Source organism: Ursus americanus, chromosome 14, assembly GCF_024610735.1.
Source record: "Ursus americanus isolate L20-20 chromosome 14, mUrsAme1.1.p, whole genome shotgun sequence".
NCBI lineage: Eukaryota > Metazoa > Chordata > Mammalia > Carnivora > Ursidae > Ursus > Ursus americanus.
Window position 1 is genome coordinate 43,151,377 of NC_142140.1, and position 24,488 is coordinate 43,175,864.

Below are 24,488 nucleotides of genomic sequence, written 5' to 3' on the forward strand. Positions count from 1 at the left end.
CTCCAGTTGGACCTTTGCTTCCTTGAATAGGGGAATGGTAGGGGCATATTTCCAGGGATGAGTGCATGGGATTTCTTTCATCCCGCTCCCCCCCCCCATCATCATCCTTTCTCCCTTCCTAGGTTCCACTTTCCTAGTTTTGCCATGAATATGTAACTTTCTAACCGCCGCTGTAAAATGCGAGTCAGAGGGGCTTACACCACCCCCTTCCAGTTCAGCCAATGAGTGCTGTGGCACACCTCTCTGGAAAACCTGATTGGTTCAGGGAGGGATAGGGAGGCAGGCCGACCATGTGATTGAGTCCCTGCGATTTTGGTGAACCAGCTGGGTCAAGGGAACCTTCCTTCTGCAGGAGTTGCTGCACTGCTGGAGTTTGGAGGTCTCCAGGGCCCACCTGAAGGAGAGCTAAGGGATGGCAACCTGGATAGAACCCTTCCTGACGCCCGATATTCTGAAAAATCACTCTTTCCCATCCTACACCACCCAGTTCACTGTCCAGAGACATCCAAAGTTACTTACAAGCCCTTGCAGATATGTTTTATGTTCATTCAAGCAAACATGCATATGTTTTCCCCCATTTTACACAAATGGCATTTCTACAACTCACACTGTTGTAACATATCTAGTTACAAGACATTTTTGTCATCCCCAAAGGAAACACCATAAGCATTAAGCAAAGGCTCCCCATTCTTCCCTTCCCCCTCCCCTCTGCCCTGGCAACTGCTTATCTACTTTCTGTCTCTATAGATTTGCCTATTCTCAATATTTCAGATAAACAGAATCATATGGGGCACCTGGGTGGCTCAGTCCTTTGGGTGTCTGACTCTTGATTCCCGCTCTGGTTGTGTTTTTGGGTGGTGGTATGGAGCCCTGCATTGGCTCCAAGCTGGGTGTGGAGCCTGGTTAAGATTCTCTCTCTCTGGGGGTGCCTGGGTGGCACAGCAGTTAAGCGTCTGCCTTCGGCTCAGGGCGTGATCCCAGCGTTAGGTGATCGAGCCCCACATCAGGCTCCTCCACTAGGAGCCTGTTTCTTCCTCTCCCACTCCCCCTGCTTGTGTTCCCTCTCTCGCTGGCTGTCTCTCTCTGTCGAATAAATAAAATCTTTAAAAAAAAAAAAAAGATTCTCTCTCTCCCTCTGCCCCTGCCCCCCGCTCTCACTTTCAGTCAATCAATCAATGGAATCTTATGTGTCATTTTGTGTCTGGCTTCTTTCACTCAGCATGTTTTTGAGGTTCATCATGTTGTGACATGTATCAAGACTTTATTCCTTTTCATAGCTGAATAATATTCTGTGGTATGCATATAACACCTTTTGTGTACTCGTTCATCAGTTAATGGACATTTGGGTTTTCCCACCACTTGGTGATTGTGAATAATGCCACTACAAACATTCATGGGCCATGAATACTTTTAAAGTCATTCTTCTTTTACTTAATGCTATATTTTTGAGATAGTTTCAATCACCATATGAAGATCCCCCACCCCCACATTCTGTTGAAGGTTGGCCGAGTATTCATTGGACGCACCATAATTTTTGTAGCCCATTTGTAGTAGACGTTTAGATTCCCCTGTTTTGCTCTTAATAATAAGTACCCACATCACCTCACACAAGTGCAACTAAAACTGGAGAATGATATCAGGAGTTGTTCAATCAAGGAGTCAAACTTACCATTTCGATAGCGACCTCCGTCCCTTCTTAGAGGTGGGGCCCATTTATACCCCACCAGTAATAGATGTACCTGCCTCTTTCCACACATCCTAATCAGCATTGTGTGTTATCACTTTTTATTTTAACCAACCTGATAGGTAAAAAAAAAAAAGTATCTCATTGTGGTTGTCACTTGCAATTCTCTTATTACGTGTGAGGCTGAACAAACATTCTCCACTTTGACCTCGGGTGCAGTGGTTGAGGAAGTCATAAGTCATTCGCACTTTGGGTATGTCGTCATCATTGATCAAGGCAAGTCCCCTCTCTTGCTAGATTTATTTGATTCTCTTTTAAAATACACTCTTCTTTGTTCATCCTGGTGTCCTTGCAAGATGTGTGTTATTTTGTTGAGTAGATGTTGTAGTTTAAGAGCATCTGTATTTCCTTTTCTATCAACTTTTTATTCATATACTTTGCCTATTTGGCTATTATATTAGTCTTTTTTCCCATTAGTTCGTAAGAGCTCTTTATGTATTAAGGCAAGTCTTCTATCTCTGATTTGAAAAATTGTTCGCAAGCTTGGCATTTACCTTTTAACCTTGTTTATGTTGTTTTGTTTTTGCCACTATTGCTTTTTAAATAAAGCCTAAAGTCCTCGCTGCAGCCTCTGTGGCCCCAAGTGATCCGTGCTCTGTGTCTCTGACCTCATTTCCTCCCGCTATCTACCTCTATCTCTCTGCTCCAGACACTGTGGAGTCCTTGCTGTTTCTCAAATAACCCATGTCCTTTCTGCAAGAGGATGTTTGCTTTTGCTCTTCCCTCTGCCTGAAATTGTCTTCCTTTCTTCCTCTCCTCATCTGGTTAACACTACTCCTCCTTTAGATTCTATCCACCTCCTGTAGGAAGCCTTCCTTGACCACCTCTCAGGGGCCATGTCTGTCTTGTTCCCCATTATCTCCCCAGTACCCGGCACAGTACATGGCTCATAATAGTTGCTCAGTAAGTACTCACTGAGTGAATAAATGAAGAAAGGTCGCAGGAGGTAACAGGCAGGTTGAACTGTTAAAAAATTTTATTAAAATGTCCAAGAAGTACATTAATGTCCACAGTGTCAGATACCACAGACCCACAGAACACTGCAGCTCACAGCGAAACCAGCAGAACCTGAAGCTGTTCACACGCACACACACTCACACGCATGCCACGCACGCGGCACACGCAGACACACACACACATCCCAAAGGGAAAGACTAAAAGACAAACCACCCACTTTAGAAAAGACCAGAGACCCCTCCCACCCTGGAGCTGGGGTGGAGGCAGAGCAAGGGACTAAGGGGGCCAAGGGCAGGGAACATAAACCAAGACCCCCCCAAAAAAAGTTGCATCCCCAGCACCACCCCCAAAGGAAAATTATTTTATGGCATGAATTACTGAAGATGTGTTATTATATTTTTTAAACCAAAAAAATTTATCAAAGCAAGAAGGCAAATATACATCCCTGGGCTTTCTCTATAACTAGAAGGTGGAACAGTGGATAATGTCTATAGCAGGGAAGACTGACATCCATGGTCAAGGTTAAGGGTCTAGTCTGCACTTCTCAATCTTTTCCTAAGTCTACCTGTGCATGTGAGAGAGTGTGATTATGTTTCAACCCCCTCCCCCAAGGTAAAGAGCAGTATCTGGAGTCAGAGAGGAAGGACCAAATCCTTGCTCCTGTCTTGGCTGTGACTTCAAACCAGTGCCTTTCTCTTATCTGAGCCTCAGTTTTGTCATGTGTAAAATGGGGAAACAATGGTTCGAAAATCACCGGGCTGTTGAGAAGATTCAAGGAGATAGTGTGTGAATCCTTAGCACGGTATAGACTGCATAGTTTCAACTATGATTATTACTCCCCAGGAGGAATATAGGCTCAAAGAACACATTTCTTTCTCTACTGAACCCTTGAACCATATGTTTGCTTATTTTTCTTTCCTGCAGAGGGCCATTCCCCATTGTGGTTTTTAACACAAATCCACAGATTTTGCCCAGAGTAGAGGAGTTGAAAGTGGACAAAACATGGAGGATAAGCTGTGGGTGTTTCCTGCCAGAGATCAGGGAGCTGAATCCTGGCCTTTGGCCTGGAAAGTTCTTTTACAGGTTGCAGATCTGGGGGAACAGATTTCCCACTTAAAAGCTTTTTTTAAATGATGAGAGAAAAACGTGTGTGTGTTTTTGGTTTTAACACTGTGCATTTCTCTACAACATGATCGCAGGTAGATGTCACTACTTCAAGTTTTAAGCGTTTCTAGTCTGCCGGGCAATGAATGGAGACAGATGGGGCAGGAGTAAGAGAGGGACCCAGGGCAGGGGCACTACCAATGTCTCTTGAGGGACGAGTATGGGCACTGAGCTAGAAAACTTGGCACCTCCTCAGTCCAGGAAGGAGGTTCTTTGTCTCCCTGAGAGATGGAGGGGGAAGAAATCTGGGCTCATCAAGCCCTAAACATCCTCTCATCTGTGTGTGTGAGACCGATTCACCACACATACAGAACCGCCAAATCTCAGCTCTGGACTCGACCTGGGAGGGTAAGCAATACACCTTCCCTCTATTGCCCATATATTGCTCTGACTATTCTGACCCCTAACACTGAGGGCACAGAAGGAGGTTGTTCTAAAACATTCCTAAAACTCAGCACATGGGAGTTCCACACTCCATTTATCCAGCAAGACCAGAGACGGAACTTGGGCTCAAGTCCAGGGTGAAGGAAGAGCAGCTGTCAAGTTCAAGCAGTGTGCTTTCAACTCCCAAAGCCAACAACCTTAACGAAAAGCTTTAGCCTGCATTTAGGACATCTGACGGTTTACTAAGCCTGCATGTCGGGTGTGGTAAGCAATTCCTTAGTGTGAATGCAAACATACACTCTTGCACCCTCATCAAAGCCTTATTTCAACAAGTGGTAGTCAGCCTCGCCAACAAAAGACTTAACCAGTGCAAAAGAATGATCTTTGCCGATTGTGCTTCCCTTCACTGGGAGATGCTCCCAAAGTTCAGCCTGACTAGAACTGACTTTTCAGACACCTGGCTATGCCTGCCAAGAGGACCTTGTGTATATAAGAAAGAGAAGAGAGGAGCTTTTTACAAAGGGTTATGGATGGGGGATGTAGTTTGGGGCTCAGGGGCTTCCAGACCCTCTTGTTTTTCTCTGGGCTCTGTCTCCCCAGGTGAAGTCTCCAGAGAAGGTGTGGGAAGGGGGTTGTGCTTCCTTTTGCCTGGTTCTTCAGCAGAAATTCCCTTCGTCCTTCTCCCAGTCCTCCACTGGGTGTTTCTTGTGTTTTCTGCGCTCCTTGTGTGATTTGTGGTGGTGATGCTGGTGATGGTGCTGGTGGTGGTGATGGTGTCGCCGCATCCGATGGGACCGTCTGGCTGCAGGGAGATGAGGGAGGACAAGGAAGTGGCAAAAGTGGTGAGAGGCAGGTGGCCTGATGCAGTGGGCTTTTTCGGAGGAAGGAGAAATGAAGGAAACACCAGGCAGGCTGGTAAGTTCTCACTTCTCTACAAGGCTGTATCATCGGGCAGACATCTAGCCAGATCAACGTGTGTAGTAATAAGATGTTTTAACTGGAGACTACAAATAGCTGGAAACCTGTGGTGGGGTGTCTGAGGACAGCCACTTACGTTTGGTGCAGACGATTTGGGGCTGGTCCCACTTGCCATTGCTCCGGCATCGGATGATGGCCACATGGTGCTGGGTAAATCCCTCATCACACTGGTACCGTACAGTGGCATGGACATTATACTTGGCCTTGCGAGCACCAATGGGTGAGGCGTTCTGCACTGCCGGAGGGGGACCACACAGCACTGGAGACAGAGGGGCCACCAGTTAGGGAAGTGGCCACATCTGGGGCTGAACTGGTTTCCTCTCTTTTGGGGAATAATACACCCCTCAGCAGGTCCTGCCTTGTGCCCAGCTGTGACCTTGTGTGGTTAGATGTGACCGTGTCTATCTCCTCTATCCAAACCAGGAGCTCCTTAGGGGTAGAAACCTCCCGGACACTTCCCACCCTCCTCAATTCTTACGCATGATGGCAATGAAGGAGGTGGGACAGAAGAATAAATCTAAGCAAATGAAAAGAAGACAGGACGTGAAAACTGGCAAAGAAACATAAGTAAGAATAAAGAAAAGCATCAGAGAAAGGTGGACATGAGAATGCTTGTAAGTGTTCTCTTAATATGTGAAGAGCTCTTACGAATCAATAAGACCAACAAGCCTGTAGAAAGTTATGCAAAGGAAATAACTAGCAGGTCCCAGGAAAATAAACAGCTACAAATAGCTTATGGACATATGAATAGTTGGTTATTCTCATCCTTAAAGACACGCAAACGACCATAACAAGTAGATACTATTTTTCCCCACTTAGATGAACAAAGACAGAAAGTTTGAGAACACAAAGAATTGGCAAAAGTGGGAAAAAACAGGCACTCTCACCCAGTGCTGTAGTGAAAACTGGGCAGGGCTGACTTACATTTAGAAACTTACATAAAACAAGGAACCAGTGAGTATGAGAGGCAGGAGGGAAGTGGTGGGAGAGAAGGAGCATACCTGTTCCCTTCTTACAGACGTAGGGGAGGTTGTAGTTGCAAGGAACGTCGTTCCAGCGCCCGCTCTCGTGTGCAACCATCACCACACAGTCCTCCCCGCCCGCGAAGAAATTGTCAGGCTGGTTCTCCCGCCAGTTCTCATATTGCTGCAGGAATGGGGAGCGGGGCGGGGGGGCTCAGGCTCTGTCACTGCCTAGCGCAGGACTACCCTGGCCAGACCACTCAAATTTAAGGACTCAACCATCTACACAACGGGCACCATTCAGCCTGACGGTGGTCCCCATGGCACTCGGAGCCACCCTTCCTTTGGCTGCGAGGCGGTAGTGCCCTCTTCCTTGGCCCTCCTACCACCTTCCTTTCTCCCTGACAGTCTGTTTTCCACATGGGTCACTGTTAAATAAATAGTTGAACAAAGGTCCTGGAGGGACTCCCTGGGGAGGCAAGGGGATAGCTGAAGACTCAAGGATAGAAATGATGCAGGCAGGGAACAGAATTCCAAGCAGAGGGAATAGCTAGTGCAAAGGCCCAGAGGCAGGACAGGGCTTATCCTGTTTGAAGAACAGAACGGAGGCCAGTGGGGCCGGAGCTGCTAGATGGAGTTGGGGGGTGTGGGCAATGGGTGGCCAAGGGCCAGTTCCTGCAGTAGAGGGGATAGATTCTTTTTAACTGAGGCATAAAATTTACCATTTTAACCATTTTTGAGTGTTCAGTTCATTGGCATTAATACGATTCACAACGTTGTACAACTATCGCCACTGTCTACCCCCAGTACTTTCTTATCCCTTCAGACAAAAACTCTGTCCCTATTGGAAATCACACCTCATTCGGCCTTGCCTCAAGCTCCAGGCAACCACTGATCTGTGTTCTGTCTCAACGAATTTGGCTATTTTGGATATTTCATGTAAATGGAATCCTACATCATACAATATGTGGCCTTTTATGTCTGGCTTGTTTCATTGAGCACAATGTGTCCAAGTTGCATCCACATTGTAGCACATATCAGCTTTGTATCTGAATAGTGTTGATTGTAGGGATGGACCACATTTTGTCCACCCATTCATCTGCTGATGGACAGTTGGGTTGTTTCCACCGCTTGGCTGTTGTGAATAGGAGTGCTGTGGACATGAGGGTACAAACATCTGTTTGAGTACCTGCTTTCACCTCCTTGGGGTATCTACCTAGGAGCGAAGTTTCTGGGTCATGTGGCAATCCTGTGTGACTTTAACTTTTTAAGGGACCGCCAGACTGTTTTCTACAGCAGGAAGGGCTGGACTTTTATCTTGGGAACAATAGAGAGTCTGAGAGGATTTGAAGCAAGGAGAATCCTCATCTGATGTATGATTTTTAGAAGGTCCGCATGTATATAGGTTTTCCGTTTGGGGTGATGAAAATATTCTGGAACTAGACCAAGGTGACAGTCGTACAACACTGTGAAGGTACTAAATGCCACTGAATTATACACTTTGAAATGATTAATTTTGGGGGCGCCTGGCTGGTTCAGTCAGAAGAGCATTTGACCCTTGCTCTCGGTGCTCTCGGAGTCGTGAGTTTGAGCCCTGTGTTGGGTGTGGAGAGGACTTCAATAAAAAATGTAAAAAAGAAAACTTTAGGGGCGTCCGGGTGGCTCAGTCGGTAGAGCATGAGACTTTTGATCTTGGGGTTGTGAGTTCAAGCCCACGTTGGGTGTAGAGATGACTTAAATAAAAACTTAAAAAAAAAACTTCAAAATGATTCATTTTATGTTACGTATTAACATGTTATGTTATGTGAATTTCACCACAATTTTTTAAAAAGTTCCCCTGGCTGCCAGGTGGAGGGGCAGGAGTATAGGTAGGAAGTGTGTGTGGGGGGGGAGGTGGTTGGGGGGCTGCTGCAGGGGTCCCAGTGAGTGCTAAGGGAGACTGTAGGGTGATGGGAATATCTTAGAGTCCACAGCTGGAGGGCAGGGCCGTGAGCAAGAAGAGGCGTCAGGCCCTAGTCCTAGGTTTATAACTTCAGCCACTGGGTGGACCAGGTGTTTACAGGGCTGGGAAGTCAAGGGTGATCTGGGGCTTTGCTGAATGAAGCTCCTTTGCCAACTCCAGTATCTCAGAGCCACAAGGACCTATGGTGGATTTGCACAAGAGGATAAAGTCAGGCCAGAGCACAGAGCCCACGTGGCTCATACCCATCCCACTGTTCTAGGGAGACGCAAGCCTGGCTCCTGCCACTCACCAGCCCTGTGTTGTCCGTCCACTGGAAATCCCTCTCCACGATCCTGTCATTCAGGCCGATCCACGTGTTTTCACGCCCAAAGCCTGCGAGGTGGGGCATCCTGAGGCCTGGGTGCCCACCCCTCCCCCAGCCTCGGATGTGGGCTGGAGGAGTGGTGGAAGGTGTGGGAAGGGAGGACCCCAGCCCTTCCCCCAGCCTCTGTGTGGGCTGGAGGCCCTTGCTCCCCTCGCTGCCTATGCAGATGAGAGTGGGAGGGTGGGGGAGGCATGAAAAAGACTGGAATTAGGCTCCAGTCTTGCCACGATTTGTGGCTTAAACAAACAGCCAGAGGAAGGAATAAACAGAGACGCGTCAGATCTTTGCAGAAAAGGAGTGTCAGGGATAGGAGAGCCAGCAGACGGGGCTGGACAGGACAGGCAGGTGACCGAATGAGGACATTAGTCACAGAGTGTCATCGAGGATAAGCATGTGTTCGATTACATTGAGGAGAAAATAACAACAACAACAACAACAACAACAAGGAGGGAACCAGGGAATTAACAAATGGAGGAATTAACAAGGGATGGGATGGGGGAAATGTGAATAATTGGATGGATGAGCAAATGGCACGGGGATAATTAATAAATCAATAAACGCCAGATTTAATTGATGCAACTCTCTTTTTCTAGATTTCTGCAGAGCTCCATCCTCATTTCATCCCCCACATCACAGATGCCTCTTCATTGCCCTCTTTCCCCTGGCTCTGTTTTGTTTGTTGTTTGTGCACTTAGGACCAGGTAAATTATAGTATAGACTTATTTAATTAGATATTTCTTTGTTTGCCTATAGCCCCCACAAGAATGTCAGTCCCTGAGGACGGGGCAATCTGTGTCTCACTCACTGCTGTGTCCCCGCGCCTGGGATGGTGCCTGGTACATCCTCAGTAAATATTTGGTGAATGAGTGAATGAAATGAATAGATGAAATAACGAGTGGATAAACGGACACGTGAATTAAAGGAGTCAGGGCTTGCATTAATGACCACGGGTCAGAAAGGTAGTGTCTTCAGAACCCTAGGGGGATGCCCTGGCAAAGGGACTGCAAGGGCCACCCTGCCCACCCCAGAGTCCCTACTGTTAATGAAGCTGTGTTCCTCAGGTGAGTGGATGCTGGTCAGGTGGCCAGCCCGGCGGCGGCAGTCCCTCTCGGCATCCTCCCATGCCCGTCGATGGGCGAAGTAGCGGTAGCAGTGGCCTTGGAACTTGTGCCAGCCGTGGTCACAGCCCTCCGTGTCTGGGAGGTGGGATGAGAGTGTGAGGGATATTGGCCTTGGGCCAAGCCCCACCCTGCTGGCCATGAGCACAGCCAATGCACCAGAGAGAGGGCCAAACCTGAGGTCACTGTGGGGACAGATCACCCCTCTTTCTGTCCCCATCCCCCAGAGGCTCTGCCCCCCCCTGCAACCCAGTCATCTCTCCCCTCCCATATTCAATTCTTTCTCTGTTGCAGGAAGACATTCAACTAGAGATCATTACACCCACTCCTCTCATCCCAACTCTGATGTCTCCTTCTCTGATCTGGCTACACCCTCGGTGTGGCCCTGGGAACTCAGGAAATGGATCTCAGTGTGGCCTAAAATTTCTCTCCTGGTAAAAGGCTCGGATAGACATTTCTCCCAAAGAGATATACAAATGGCCAATAAACACATGAAAAGATGCTCAACATCATTAGTCATTCGGAAACACAAAACAGAACCACCAGGGGACACCACCTCACACCCACTAGGATGGCTAAAATTTAAAAAAATTAAAAAGGAAAATAATTTTACAAGGGTTGGCGAGGATGTGGCGAAACTGAAACCCTTGTACATTGCCAGTGGGAATGTGAAATGGTGCAGCCGCTGTGGGAAACAGTCTAGCAGTTCCTCCAAACGTTCAACACAGAATTGCCGTGTGACCCACCCCACTTCAGCCACGTATGACCAAAAAGAATGGGGCGGGCGAGAAACTGGTGACCAAACAAAAACTTATACGTGAATGTTCACAGCAGCACTGCTCACATTAACCACAAGGGGGAAAATCCCAAATACCCACCAAGTGATGAACAGATCAAGAGAACGCGGTCAGTCCCTACAGAGGAGTGTGACTCAGCCATAAAAAGGAACACGGCACGGACTCATACGCACAACAACGTAGATAAACCTTGAAAACATCACGCTGAGTGAAAGAAGGCAGACGCAAAATGACGCGCGGGGCAGGATTCCATGTATATGAAACGTCCAGAACAGGTAAATCCATAGACAGAAAGTGGATTAGTGGCTGCCAGGGGCTGAGGGAGGAGGATGGGGAGTGACTGCTCATGGATACCGGACAACCTATCGAGGTGACGAAAATGTCTTGGACATGACTCGAGGTGGTGATCGCACAACATCGTGAATGTTCCGAACGTCACTGAATTGTACACCCCAAGGTTAATTCTATGTTATATGAGTTTTATCCCAAAACAACAATTTGCCATCCGTTCAACCCATGGCCATAGAAACAGAGACGGAGACTGAAGCATGGGAAGGGCATGTGCGGCCCAGCAACCAACCCCACTCCTGGTACTATTTCCGGGGTCTTGGTAGAGACTCACCTTTCTCGCAGAGGCTGCCCCCGTAGCTGGGGAGGCAAAGGCAGACGAACGTGTTGACCTCATCGATGCAGGTGCCTCCGTTCTCACAGGGGCTGGAGACGCAGTCATCAATATCTGGAGGGGTGGGACTGAGTCAGAGGTCAGCCACCCCTCGCCTCCCGGTCCCCACAAGGAGCCAGGTAGAGGGTGAGGTCATGATCCTACCATCCATCCTGGCCCCGAGTGAAGCCACCGTGGTCTGCACAGATGGCCCAACGACTCTGGAGGTCAAGGGAGTGGAACCTCACATGATTAACATGAATTAGCATTAATGAGAGCAGATGCCATGGGGCCGCCCAAGAGCCAGGGTGCGAGGCATGTTCCGTTGGACTTCCGAACAGTGGAGGTTACACTCTGGCAAACAGACTCGCAGAATGTCCAAGATGGAGGGTCTTTTCGGAATGTGGAACTGAGGGAAACCGAGTTCCAGCGCGTTTGCAAGGACATGCGCAGAGGCAGGGCACTGTTTGCAGGTGGAGCTAGATATCTGAGCTCCCCTAACAACTTCTGTGTAGACAGGGCCTGAGATCCGTATGACTTGGGCAAGTCACTCCCCTCCCTGGGCTCATTTTAACCTTGGCAAAGTGGTGATAAAAATAGCACCTTTTCAGGGTGGTTATAAGGGAGAGTCAGTGGAGGAGCTCAAGAAATTACATCGCTTATGTTTATTGTTATAATTCTATAATTAGTAGTGTGGTTGTGAAGTCAATGAGGTAATGTGCAGAGCTCGAGACTGGTATCGTTTATATTTATTGTTAAGATTTCATAATTTGTCATATTTCCTGTGTTGAGCTCTGGGGTCGTTGGTCCCCAGGACAAGAGTTCAGCTGTTTGGTGCTGGTTCAGCTCACTGGGGCTGATTTACTGGACCCAAGGAGAGGGCGGGGGGAGAAAGGAGCATCTGAAGCCAGCCTTGTGACTCATCCCTGAGTCCTCATGGGGATGTCCGCTGGGGTAGACCTCAGGGCTCGGATTCAAGCAAGTCTAGGTTCCGGGCCTGAGTCTGGGGCACTCACCAATCTCACAGTTCTCCCCGGTGAAGCCCTGGTCACAGCTACAGCCGTACATGGTGCCGTTGGCTTTACAAGTGCCCCCATGCAGGCAAGGGTTGTTCTCGCACGGATCCAAGAGGGCTGCAGAATGGACAGGCAGTGTGGAGAGGAGGCAGGCCACCATGTTGTCTGCCTTCCCAGAATCCAGACCTAAGACTCCCCAAAACCCTCTCTGTGGAAACCCCTCTATAACTTCCAATAGACAGCTACCAATTCCTCCTGCACGCTCCTGTGATGAAGAGCTTACTCCCCCCAGGAACTGCCCAGAGCCTCTCTTGCACAAGCACTCTGCTTACACACACTGCCTGAACTGGAATGGGCTTCCTGAAGCTTCTTTTTGGAAGTCTCCTGGAACGTGGGTGTAAGTGCCTCCCTGACTTGTCCCTCTCTTCTGGACATGCCCTGATGGTCATTGTACTTCTCGCAGTTTGGAGCACAGAGGTGGACATAAGGTCCCAAGTGGGGTATGAGCAGCACTAGCAATAGTGGGAATCATCACCTCCCTCATTCTGGTGGCTCGATCTTTTTTGATGCAACCTCAGTGGTTATAGTATAGAGAGGTGGTGGATTATAGTAGTTATAACCATGGGCTCTGGAATCAGAGAAGTTAGTTCAGTCCCTGGGTCTGCCACTCACTAGGGACCTTGGACAAATTACTTCTCTGAATTTCAGTTGCTTCATCTACAAAATAGAAATAAAAACAATTCATCCCTCTCCCAGTCCCGACCACAATGCCACATCTATATCAACCTGAGGCATCTTGAGCGGTCTCAGCATTGCTCGGTAAGGACTAGACACTCAGGGAGCATTGAGAAATACTATCCTTGTCTCCCTCCCCCACCATCCCCCCCCCCATCAGCTGGGTTTCCCTGGAGGCAAATGATTCTCCCTTCAGCCTCTCTGAGGCCCAGATACCTTGGTGGGTGGTCTCCACCCTGGGGCCTGGGAGGGGCAGAGCAAGAACTCTCATCCCATCCCAGGCCGACCACTATCCCTTGTCAAGGCAGCATTCCATCTTCCACTGCAGACACTAGAACCATTACCCAGAGAAGACCAGGGCCTGGCTTAAAGTCACACAGCAGAACAGTACAAGAACCAAGACTGGCCTCCAAGGCTCTGGAAGCCCAGTTTAAGGCCCTCTTTCTGGCCCCTATAATCTAGAATTTGTTTCTGTTTTTGCCTGTTGCAGGGCCTCACAAGAAACTGAGACGGTAATAAGCAGTTGCTTCCTCCCTGGTCTGATCTCTGCTGTCACCCGCCACCGGCTGTTCTCCCCGTAGCCGCCAGAGATAGCCTATGTTAACCTGAGTCAGGTCACATGCCTCCTCTGCCTAGATCCCTCCATGGCTCCCCATTACCCTCAGAGGAAAAGCCAGAGTCCTCACTGCAGCCCACAGGGCCCTGTGTGATTTTTCCCAACATCTCCCTGCCTTACCTCCTCCTCTCTTCCTCTGGCTCCTTCTGTTCCAGCCACACTGGCCTTGCTGTTCCTACTACATGCCAGGCACGGCTCTGCCTCTGGGCCTGGAATGCTCTTCCCCTAGATCTCTGCGTGGCTCTTCCCTCACCTCCTTCCGGCTTGCTCAAATTTCATCTAGTTAGAGAGGCCTTTCTGACCCCGCCCCCTTCCACAACTAGAAAACTCCCCCTGGCATCCCCCACCCTTTGCTTTACTTTTCTCTTTTGCCCATATCACTTTCTCACCTCCAATATAATTTGCTTGTTTACTAGGATCATCGTTACTTGCCTGTGCCTTCCCCCAGAGCAGTGATGTTCCACATGGCAGCCACATATAGTTATTTAAGTTTAATTTAAAATGGAATAAAAGTAAAAACGCAGTTTCTCAGTCACACGAACCACATTTCAAGGACTCAGTCACCACACGTGGCTGGTTGCTCCCATATGAGACAGCATAACTCCGGAACATTTCCATCATTGGGAAAGTTCTAGAATGTCACCCTAAAATGTCAGCTTCCAGGGGACAAGGGACTTGGTGTCCAGATGGGGACTGAAACACAGCAGGCACTCAATAATTGCTTGTTAACTGAATGGAGGTAGCTGCTGGCTCTTCTGTAGTGGCTGGCGCCTGTCCGCGGCGTGATGGCATGCGCCCCCGTGGACGGCCAGAGGGGCCCATGGATGGCCAGAGGGGCCTGTGGCTGGCTGTATCCATCCCTGGTACCACCCCAGCACGTGTGCGCACACGCATGGGGCTGCCTGGCTCTGGGACGCGTGAGCCCCACCAGGTGCCCTGAGCTGCCGACACCTACCCACGGGCTGGCGGTGACTCAGTCGCTCACTGGTGCTACGTTTATTTTTGGCTTCATTAGCATTTCTGCTACAAGCGGGCGGGTGGGTAGGCGCCTGGGTCTCCCCCAGCGCTGACTGCCTCCTTCCACCCAGGCTGCCGCTGGCTTCAGTCTGGAGCCAAGAACCCAGCGGAGTCCAAGACAGACGCAGCTGTGGTCTTGGGGGCTCCACCCAAAGCACTTTCCTTAGCACCCCTATCCATGGTTTGCCCTCCTGCCTCTTTGACCACCCCCTTCTCTAGCTCCTTTGGCTCTGAGCCTCCATCCCCCCGCTCACGCCCCACCACCAGTCTCTTCTCCGCTCCTTCTCTGGGTGAGCTCACCCCTTCCCCAAGACCTCGGGTGTTTGTTTCTGATACCAATGAAATAAGCACTGTACGACCTAGTGTTCGAGACACACTGTTGTCAGATGGCCTGGATTCAAATCTTATCATTTACCCTTCTCGGCTGCATGATGCTGCTGAAGTCACCTGACTTCCCTGTGCCTCAGTTTCTCCATCTGTAAAGTAAGGATCTTGCTAGAATTTGTTCCACGTGGACATTATAAGGATTAACCAAGTTGAATCCAGGAAGGAGCTCAGAGCAAGCCAGGCATGCAGCAGGCACCAGTAGGCATCACGCTTTATTCATGCTTGCGCCCCTGCCCAGAGTCCGCTTGCCTCCTGGGCACTGGGAAAAGAGGATGAGTCCTGGACACAGCCCAGAGGTGACAGAGGGGGGAGATGAAACCCTGCACCGGCTATTTGCAGCACCGCCACACTTTGCCTTCAAAAAAAGGAGCAAGTGTAAAACCAGTTGTGTTAATGAGAGTGTTTTGCAACTCAGAAAAAGTGTCTTTTAATTAGCTGCTGCTTCTTCTTTTTTTTTAAAGTTCAATTGACCAAAAAAAAAAAAAAAGCCAGCATTTGCAGGCTGAGCTGGCGGGCAGACCTGGCCCCAGGAGAGCCGGGCACTCGGCTTTCTCTGGACTCCACTGGACACAGAGCGGTTAAGGCTTCCACAGACTGGGGCTCTGCAGTCTGGCCGCTGACTAGGAGGCAGTCATACTTCCCTAAGCCTTATTTTGCTCTCTATAAGATGGGGGTGATGCCCACCCCTCCTGCCCACTTTCCCTGTGGCTCAGGGCCCCCCACGATCCGCACCACTGAATTCCACTTGGCAATTCCCACTTGAACAAAAACCCTTCCTGCCACACCTCCTCCCTCCAGCCCCACCTGGGGGTGTCTGCGTCCAGCTCTGTCTTCCCAGACCGAGGCATCAGGGAAGGCCAGACCCCAGTATCTCGCAGCACCGTCTGGCTCAGCGTGAACGTAAGCATGATTTGTTGACTGGACTCATTCCCCAGCTCTAACTCCATCCAACGCCTCATGATTCCCCCCTTATTCCCTGTGCATCAAAACAGAGGTGCAACTTCACCTCCCGGCCTTTGCCCAGCTGGTGCCTCTTCCAGGAACACCTTTTCTGCAATTCACCTCTGCCTAAGGAGCTCCCACCTCCAACATCATCCCCTGCTAGAAACCTTCCCGGGCCCCGTGAATAACCCTTCCTCCCAGCTCTGGGCTCCCCAGCCCTTTGTCCCCAAGCCCTGACCACAGTGGGCTGGATGAGGTCACAAGCTTTGAACTCACCCTCCTCTGCGCTCCCATTTGCAGGGGTCCCTGGCAGGGTCAGCTCTTCTCCACTCGCTGCCTCCTCCCAGAAGCTCTCCACACCTGGGCTCCCTGCCAGGACCTCCAGCTCAAACTCCTCTGGGCCCAGAGAGGCAGGAGGAGGGGTGCTGGGGGAGTCCCCCGGCACTGTAGGCTCTCCTGAGGAAACTGAAGCAGGCTTGTCCACGCTGTCCACGCTGGCTGCCGTCGGTGTCCAAGAAGGAAAAAGAGGCTCCCCCGGGGTGCTGCTGTCATGTGATGGGGCCAAGGCTCCCAGTGTTCCTGGGGTCACCGTCTGGCCCTCCGGCTCTGGATGGGGTTGGGAGCTTGAGGAGGTCATTGTGGACATGGCCAGGACCCCAACCTTGTCCCCCTGGTCCAGGGGCAAGAGGGACATCGCCATGCTTGAATCCACAGCCACTTGAGGGCTCAAGGCGGGGCTTTTGGCTCCCTCAACCACGTGGGATCCAGGTTCCCAGATCCCACCAGCATCACTGGGGTCCAGTGTGGCTGTGGAATCTATGGGCCCCAACATAGCTTCTCCATTTAGAGCAGCCCAAGGCTCCAAACTCGGGGTGACCCCAGAAATCAATAAGACCCTGGGGCCCCCCGAGGGTGCAGATGAGGGGTGGGAGTCCAGCCCCTCACTGTGCAGTGAGGGCCACGTGCCCTGTCCCTCGTCCATGGTGGCCTGAGAGCTGGAACTGGGGCTTTCCGCTGTGCTGAAGACCCCAGACTCAGACCCCGAGATGTCTCTCACTCCTGTGGGCTCAGTAGCTGTCTCAGTGGGGGTGAAATCTTCTGCCACATTCCCGTTCACAGAAGCTTGTGGGCTGGATCCGGGGAGTTCAGCTTTGCTGAGCCCCATAGGGCTGGTGCCCCCAATTTCTCCAAAGTCTGCCCTGGGAGAGTTAGGACTGGCTCCAGCTTGCATGTCTGTGGCTGTCTGCAAAGAAGCTACTGGACCTCCTGCTCTGTGGCTGCTGACTGTTGGGGATGTGGCCTCTCTACCCTGTCCTGTTGGGACTGAGGAGAAGGACAGGGAATGCACCTCTGGATGGACGGGGTCCTGAGGGACAGTCTCAGTCTCTGAGGCAGGAGAGGGTGAGCCAGCGGCCATGGCCTCACTATCCCCCTTGACCCTCTCGGCCTGCGTGGGGAGGGGCGAAGGGTGTGGATGTAGCCACAGTTTCGGGGCACGAAGCATGGCCACGACAGGGAGGTCTGGGGAAGAGACCATGGGGGATCCCTCCCCGGAGGCTGGGCTGGGGCCCTCTGAGGGGCTGGGTGCCAGGACAGTGGCCTCTGAGGGGGACCCAGGCAGGTCAGGGGTGGCTGGCCTCACACTGGGGCCCTTGGCTTCCTCTAGTTTCAGGCCAAGGACCCTGCTGGGGCCTGGGATGCTAGGTGGGACCGCGGTTGGGGGCCACAGCCAGGGCTCTGGGGGGCTCCTGCCACCAGGGGAACCTGCAACAGTATCAACAAGGGTAATTCAAGTTATCTCTCAGCAGTTCCTTCTGTTCAGTCCCCTGGGCTCCAGGCCCAAGGAAGAGGGGGCTTCTGAGGCTTGGTGAGGCCTGGGGACCCAGCTGGGATTTGGAGCCTCTTCCCGCATCCCCCTGAGACCCCCAGGCAGGTCCCACCTCCCCCCGGACCCCACTCACCAGCTTCAGGCACATCCACCTCATTGGTTAGCACGGCCCAGGGGCTTTGGCTCCGGCTATTCCCTGAGGCATCTGTGGCTCCGGTGGCCAGTGGAGGCTCCACGTGATTCCCAGCAGCCTCTGGGGTCGGGGGCTGGGTGCCAGCCTCAAGCCCCATCTCCAGGCCTTGCTGGGGTTCCTGCTGCTGGAAGTGGCGCCCATTCAACCCTTTAAAGCGTCCCCTCCTCCTGGGTATGGGGCCAGTTGGAGTCACCTCCGTGTGGGTGCCCGCTGCAGTGCTAGGGCTGGGGCCCGCTGTGCTCAGCAACACCTCTTCAGCCTCCAGGGAGGGCCTTGAGGCTAGCGTGAAGCCTCCAGGGGGAGGGCTGGGGGTCTCCTGAGACTCCTGCTTCTCTGCCAAGATCAGAGGCTCTTCCTCCCCACTGGACACTAGAGGCTCCTGGAAGGCGGGGGTGACCATCTCCTCCCCAGTGCCGGGCTCCAGTTCTTGGGCTGGGGGCCCTTCTGCTGACAGAATCTCCCCCTCGTCCCCAGATGAGGGGGTCTCTGGGTCTCCATGTTGATGTGGTGTAGGGTGATGAGCTGTGAGAGAAAGCCGAAAAGGTTGTGTCAGGTCCAGGGGCTAGCTGGGAAGTTCTACCTGAAGTCTACCCCCACTCCAGCATGCTGCGGCACAAGATATACACCTTCTGTATCCTTGTCTCTCTGTGCCCCTCTGTCTGAAACTTCTGGGTGATTTCTGGGATCCCCCAGACTGAGAGAGGGAGGTGCGAAGTTATCACTCCCACTGTTCGGGCTAGGGCCCACTGTCAAGGTCAGTCAACTGTCATAGTAAGGGGTCAAGAGACAACTTGGCTCCTGGGTAAAGCTCAGGCAGTGGCCAATTATGGGAGCATATCAAACCTGGGGGGGGGGGGGACTCATCCCCTAGGGAGAGGAAGCTCCTAATGAGCGTTGCCTCCCTACAAAGGGATATTTTTCCCCCTTGCACATTAGACTTACGTCCTTGGAGTCAGGTTTGCAGCTTCTGAAGCTTTGGTCCCACTCCAAGGACCAGGGTCATGTTAGTCCCTGGAGGTGTGGCCTTGCCCAGGGGCCAGGGCAAATCAAGGTAGCACTTCTTCCCCAGGGGATACTTGTGCACAAGCCTCCGGCTAAAATATGCTCCACCCAGGAGCGTATCATTCAGAGACCTCATGAGATATAGCCCACCCCTTAAACAGAACTCCCCCGCCAGAGCTTGGCTTCTCCGGCCGCGATCCTACCCCCAGGGCGGGGCTCCTAGGGAAAGGCCAGCATCAGGGGCGTGGCCTTCACCCGAGGGCGTGGCTTATCGCAGACCTTGTTTCCAAGGGTCTCTCCTCCCTCTGGGCTCCGCCTCCACTAGAAACCAAAATTCCCAGGGGCGTGGCCTTGACCAGGGTGTGTAACTTCGGGGCTTGCCCTTACACGCACCTCGGAAGCAGTAGGCATCGAAACGCTCTCCGGGCGCCGGGAAGCCGGTGCGGTTGGCGAAACGGTAGACTGTGCGCACGCCCGGGGCTGGGCCCCCGCAGCGCCCGCGCGGCGTCTGAATAGGGTAGCGCACGCTGCCGTCAGCCAGCCAGCCCGGGTCGCACTGGTCCAGGCCCTCGTGCCAGGCCAAGTGCAGCTGTCCCACCGAGGCTAGCGCGGCACCCTGGCGGCGGCACTGGGCGCGCGCGCCGGCCAGTGTCAGGCGGCGGGCCGGGCCCACATAGAAGACCTCGCCTGCGGAATGGCGCGGGCGAACGTCACGAGGGCCTGGGGGATCCTCCCCCGGAGCCCGAGAAGGGGGACCCCCTCGAAACCCCTGCCTGGCCGGGTTTGGGTGGTGGCTAAACCAGGCGGCGACAGCCACAGCTGTGCTCATCCGGTGCCGTCGAAGTCTTTACCTCTCACGCAGTGCTAAGAGGAGGGCCTCAGCTTCTTTTTACAAATAAGGTAACTCAGGCCCTTCAGTGTGTTGGGCTTCAGAGAAACGGAGGGGCTTGGCGAGAGGGGCTCAGAGAGGAAGAGGAGGGTAGGAAGAGGGAGAGGGGCCAGGGAAGGGGAGAGGCTCAGAGAAGGGACGGGGTCTTAGAGGGAAAGGGCACAGGGAAGGAGAGGGGCTCCGGGAGGGAAGGAAAGCTCAGAGAAGGGTGAGCCCAGATACTGGCTGCAGGTTTAGAGAGGGATGGGACTTAGGAGAGCTAGGCAAGGACTTAGGGAGGCATGGGGATTGGGGAGGTAACTGGGGCTCAGGGAAGTGGGGTGGGAGTGTCCTGCCAGCCCCAGACTTACCCCCCAGCTCACGGGCAAAGCAATACACATCGTAGAGTTCCCGTGGATCGCGCCTCCCATAGCTCCTCACCCCTGGAAGGCTGCTACGGTCGCCATAACAACCAGGACGGGACTGGGTGATAGGATACCTGACAAGACAAGGAGGGGGTCCCTCTCAAATGTGTGCACCTGGGGCCCCCGATGACCATCTTTCCCCAGGGGCTAGGTCTCCATGTCTGCACCCTGTGTACCCCCTCACCGAACAGTGCGGTCAGAGAGCCACCCAGCATCACAGTTGTCAAAGCCATCTTCAAAGGCAGCCTGCAGGTGCCGTGGGGCTGCGATGGTGGCGGAGCTGAGACGGCAGGCCTCCTGGGCCTCTGCGAACGTCAGTGCATAGCGATCCTGAGCTGCCCGGTAGTGGAACACAACACCTGTGGGGGAACATCCAGGATAGGGGCTGATTTATGCCAGGATCTTCAAGAACAGACCTCCCTCTTGCAGAATGCCTCTTCTCCCAGTTTGATAACAATAGACCTGCCCCCCTATGTTGCCCTGTGCCATGCCAGACTGATATGCCTCCATTTTTAGATAAGGGAACTGATAACAATGACCATAAAGGGCTCCAATCTGTCAAATGTTTACCATGTAAAAAGCATTTATAAACAGGATCTCATTGAAATCTTATAACAACACTATGATTATCCCCATTTCCAGAGGAGAAAACTAAGGCTAAGAGAGGTTGAGGGACATGTCCAGTTCCACACAGCCAGTATGAGGCACAGCCAAAATTCATACCCGGGATGATCTAACTCCAAATATAGCACTCTCCATGCCCAGGTTTAGGTCCTGGAGGTGACAGGAGGCATGGAGAGTGAGAGAGATTCTGCCTTTTAAGAAATAAGTGCATGCTGGGGCACCTGGCTGGCTCAGTTGGTTGAGCATGCAACTCAACCTGGAGGTTGTGAGTTCAAGCCCCTCACTGGGTGTGGAAATTACTTAAAAATAAAACCTTAAAAAGAGAGAGAGAGAAAGATTAAGTACATGCATTGATCGGGGAAGCACAGGTGACAATGGGAGATCAAGTGTTTCTTGCCCAGCCCGGAAATGGAGTCATGGAAGACTTCCTAGAGGAGGTGACATGCAAGTCAGGATGTGAAACACCGACAATGGGCTCACTGTGACTGCAATTCTTATTTAGGGATGAAAGAAATGTCTGAGCAAGACAAAGGAATGAAACATTTTATTCTATTTTATCCGAGCTCCTGGAAGGCAACAGCTGCATCTCAGTTATGATTATATTCCCAGCACCAGACTAGCATATGGTAGGTGCTCAATAAATGTTTAATCGAATGAATCAATTGAACAAGCCCGGAGGTGGGATTTACTTCCTTCATCGTTTACCAGTCTTATTCAAGCTTTATCAGTTTTGAGCAGGAAAGCCTTAGAAAAGGGATAGGTGGCTGACCCCATAAAATACGCAGTGAGACACTTGGATGGGGGAAGACTGGGGGTGCAGGGACTTGCCCATGGCCAACAAAGGTTAAAGGAAAGCAACTTCCCAGCAAGAATCCACAGGCTATTTTCCACACAACAATCATTCACTGAGTCCTATGTCAATTACCTTTTGCGCACCTACCGTGCCTTACCCTGTTCTAGGACTTTGCTTTAATCATCAAAAAAAAAATTTTGTTTTGTTTTGTTCACCTTGATCAGTTAGGAAAAAGGAAACACTGGATATTTCAACAGAAGGAATTTAATACAGGAGTTGGTTAAACTGGTATTTGAGGACCGTTATATTTACTTAATATATTTTATTAATATATTTTTTCAATTGACTTTAAAGAGAAAACCTCACTCCTTAAAACATAAATTTATTTTATTGTATTAAAAATATAAATTTATTGTAAAAGGAAATTTGTATTCCTATTTTAAATAGAAAGTCAATATCCTCTGTCTTATGTGAAAGTAGGTAACCATGAAAGGGACTTAAAGTTATAAAAGCCTATAAAATACCGTGGTCCACAAGAAACCGAACCAGAAGCTGCTCTCTCTTAGCTAAGAGAGAAGTGTTATAGAAAGGGTAGTGCTGGACGAGACTTTCTTTGGGACTTTATCAGAAAAATCGAAAAGAATCATTGTTCTGGGAGTGATCTCTAAGGTGACCTTCTGTGGGTGAGCTGCAGGCTCAGCCCCACCCCCTCCCAGCCTTGTTCTCTCCCCTGGCCTCAACTGACCTGTCACCTCCAGGGGCACCAGGTCTTGCTCATCCTCGATGCCCCTCACCACCTGGCAGCGGTAGAGCCCAGAGTCGCTGGCCCTCAGTGGTCCCAGTAGCAGTGTCGCGTTGGCCCGATGCCGGGGGTAGGCGGGCAGTGACACGCGTCCCTGCCAGCCCTTGGCCACTCGAACCACATTGTCCTTGGCCACCAGGATGGGCAAGTCCTGCCGCTGGCCTGATGCAGTCCGCACCTTGGTCCACTTGATCCGAGGGGCTTCTCGGGCTGCACCTGGCCATGGCCGCAGGGTGAAGAGACAGGGCAGGGCTACCAGCTCTGCCAGCGCGGCCCGAACCAACCCGGACCCCACCTTCTGCATGTGGAGCCCCTTGTCGATGGTGGCGGAGGCAGCAGCAGTGGCGTCCTGTGTGCCTGGAGTGGAGAATGTGGAAAGAGGACCTGACTCAAAGACAAGGACCAGTAGAGACTGCTATTTCCCTCCCTTTACAGGTAGGGAGACTGAAGCCAGAGAGGGTAGGTTGCCTACAACATCATAACGCAGTCAATGGATCTGTGACGTGCACCCCAATCTGTGAGCAAAAGATGAGTAATAGGGTCAGATCCCTTCAGAGTTCTGCCTCCACTCAAAATCCAGATCTTGACGGCCAAGGGTTTGACTCTGTCACTGACTCACTGTGTGGCCATGGGAAAGTCACAGTCCTTCTCTGAGTCACAGTTTCCCCAAAAGCTAAGTAAGAGACAGCCATTAGAAGGGAAATGTTTGTGTTTGTGGAGTACCTTCTATATAATGGACACTTTATACATAGCAATCAGCTCTTTTGATTTTCCTAACCATAGGCAGAGGTAGCCATATCTCATCATGTTTTGGGGGAGTTGAGGAAACTGAATCTCAGACACATCATTGTATTTTCCTAAGACCACAGAGCAAATCAGGAAGCATTTCTAATACCTGGGCTTTTAACCACCACTGGGGAGATGCCAAGGAGGGTCACACATACCTTATTTCCATTGCCCCACCCACGGCAGACATCACTAATCAATCTCTGCACTATTCTCATTTTTCCCCCCTCTCTTTAGCTCATCTCAGCAAAACAGTGAGAGGCAGGAACCTCCAGCCTCCGCTGGCAATGACTAAAAATAACCTCTCAGGTGTCTTGTTCGCTTTTGACTGTTCAAAGACCTTTTTCATCTATTCTCATTTTGTTCTCCAGACCAAGCCAGAGAGCCAGCAGGAGAAGGCTCTAGAGTTAAAAAGCTTCCCCATCTTGTCAGCATCCCAGAACCCAACCTCTCCCACCCCATTAGCCAACTCACTCTGTTCCCCAGCCACAAACAGCAGCATCTGGAACATCAGGAGGCCCGAGGCCCAGACAGACATGGCCCCCATCCTGGACCTGGAACAAGATGGAGAGAGAGGGAGAATAGAAGTGAGTATAACCTTCCCAGAAAGTCAGTGTGGAAGGACCAAGTCCCCCCACTCTACAGATCTGGAAACCGGGGCTCAGAGAGGCTATTGTGTGACTCAAGGTCACACAGTCAGCAAGCAAGGTCTGATCCAGGATCTAAACCCAGGACCAGCTGACTTCAGAATCCCAACAGTCAAGTCTCACAGTCGGAAGCATGGGTGCTGGAGTGAATCAGACCTGAGGTTGTCTCTCTGCCTGTTCCTTGCTGTGTGACCTGGAGAAAGTAGATTAGCTTCTCTGTGCCTTGGTTTCTTTGTAGGTTAGATAAGGGATAACATCAAGTAGTTGGAAAGAATAGATACGTAAATACAGTCAATACATATAAAATGCCTAGAACTGGGGCGTCTGGGTGCCTCAGTCGGTGAAGCATCTGCCTTCGGCTCAGGTCATGATCCCAGGGTCCTGGCATGAAGCCCTGAATCAGGTTCCCTGCTCCAAGGGGAGCCTGTTTTCCCTCTCCCTGCCGCTCCCCCTGCTTGTGCGCTCGCTATCTTTCTCTGTCAAATAAATAAATAAGATCTTTAAAAATAAATAAACATAAAATGCCTAGAACTGCTTGGCATGAAGGAGTAAATCTGAGCTTTTGTTATTATTATTTAAAAAATTATTTATTTAAATGATCTCTACACCCAATGTGGGACTCGAACTCATGACCGCGAGATCAAGAGCCACATGCTCTTCCAATTGAGCCAGCCAGGCTCCCCTGAGCTGTTGTTATTCTTATTATTGACCTTTA

At 51.2% G+C, this 24,488-nt stretch overlaps 1 protein-coding gene across 3 annotated transcripts; it reads right to left on the minus strand.

Annotated features, from left to right (window-relative positions):
* Positions 1 to 3,805: 3,805 nt before the first annotated feature.
* NCAN (neurocan) lies at positions 3,806 to 23,673 on the minus strand. 3 transcript variants are annotated; one of them, XM_045778364.2, is made up of 15 exons: positions 23,601 to 23,673; positions 22,284 to 22,697; positions 20,306 to 20,480; positions 20,068 to 20,195; positions 19,222 to 19,515; positions 17,767 to 18,348; positions 17,084 to 17,569; positions 16,082 to 17,023; positions 12,109 to 12,225; positions 11,054 to 11,167; positions 9,554 to 9,712; positions 8,442 to 8,524; positions 6,229 to 6,373; positions 5,304 to 5,486; positions 3,806 to 5,051 (listed from the first exon to the last, which is right to left on the minus strand). In XM_045778364.2, the coding sequence occupies exons 1-15, from the start codon at positions 23,671 to 23,673 to the stop codon at positions 4,906 to 4,908; spliced, it is 4,041 nt and encodes a 1,346-aa protein (XP_045634320.2). In that variant the 3' UTR covers positions 3,806 to 4,905. The 3 variants fall into 3 exon arrangements, with proteins under 3 accessions (XP_045634320.2, XP_087722774.1, XP_087722773.1); XM_087866648.1 differs by having other exon boundaries at positions 16,082 to 16,800; positions 16,840 to 17,569; XM_087866647.1 differs by having other exon boundaries at positions 16,082 to 17,569.
* Positions 23,674 to 24,488: the final 815 nt, after the last annotated feature.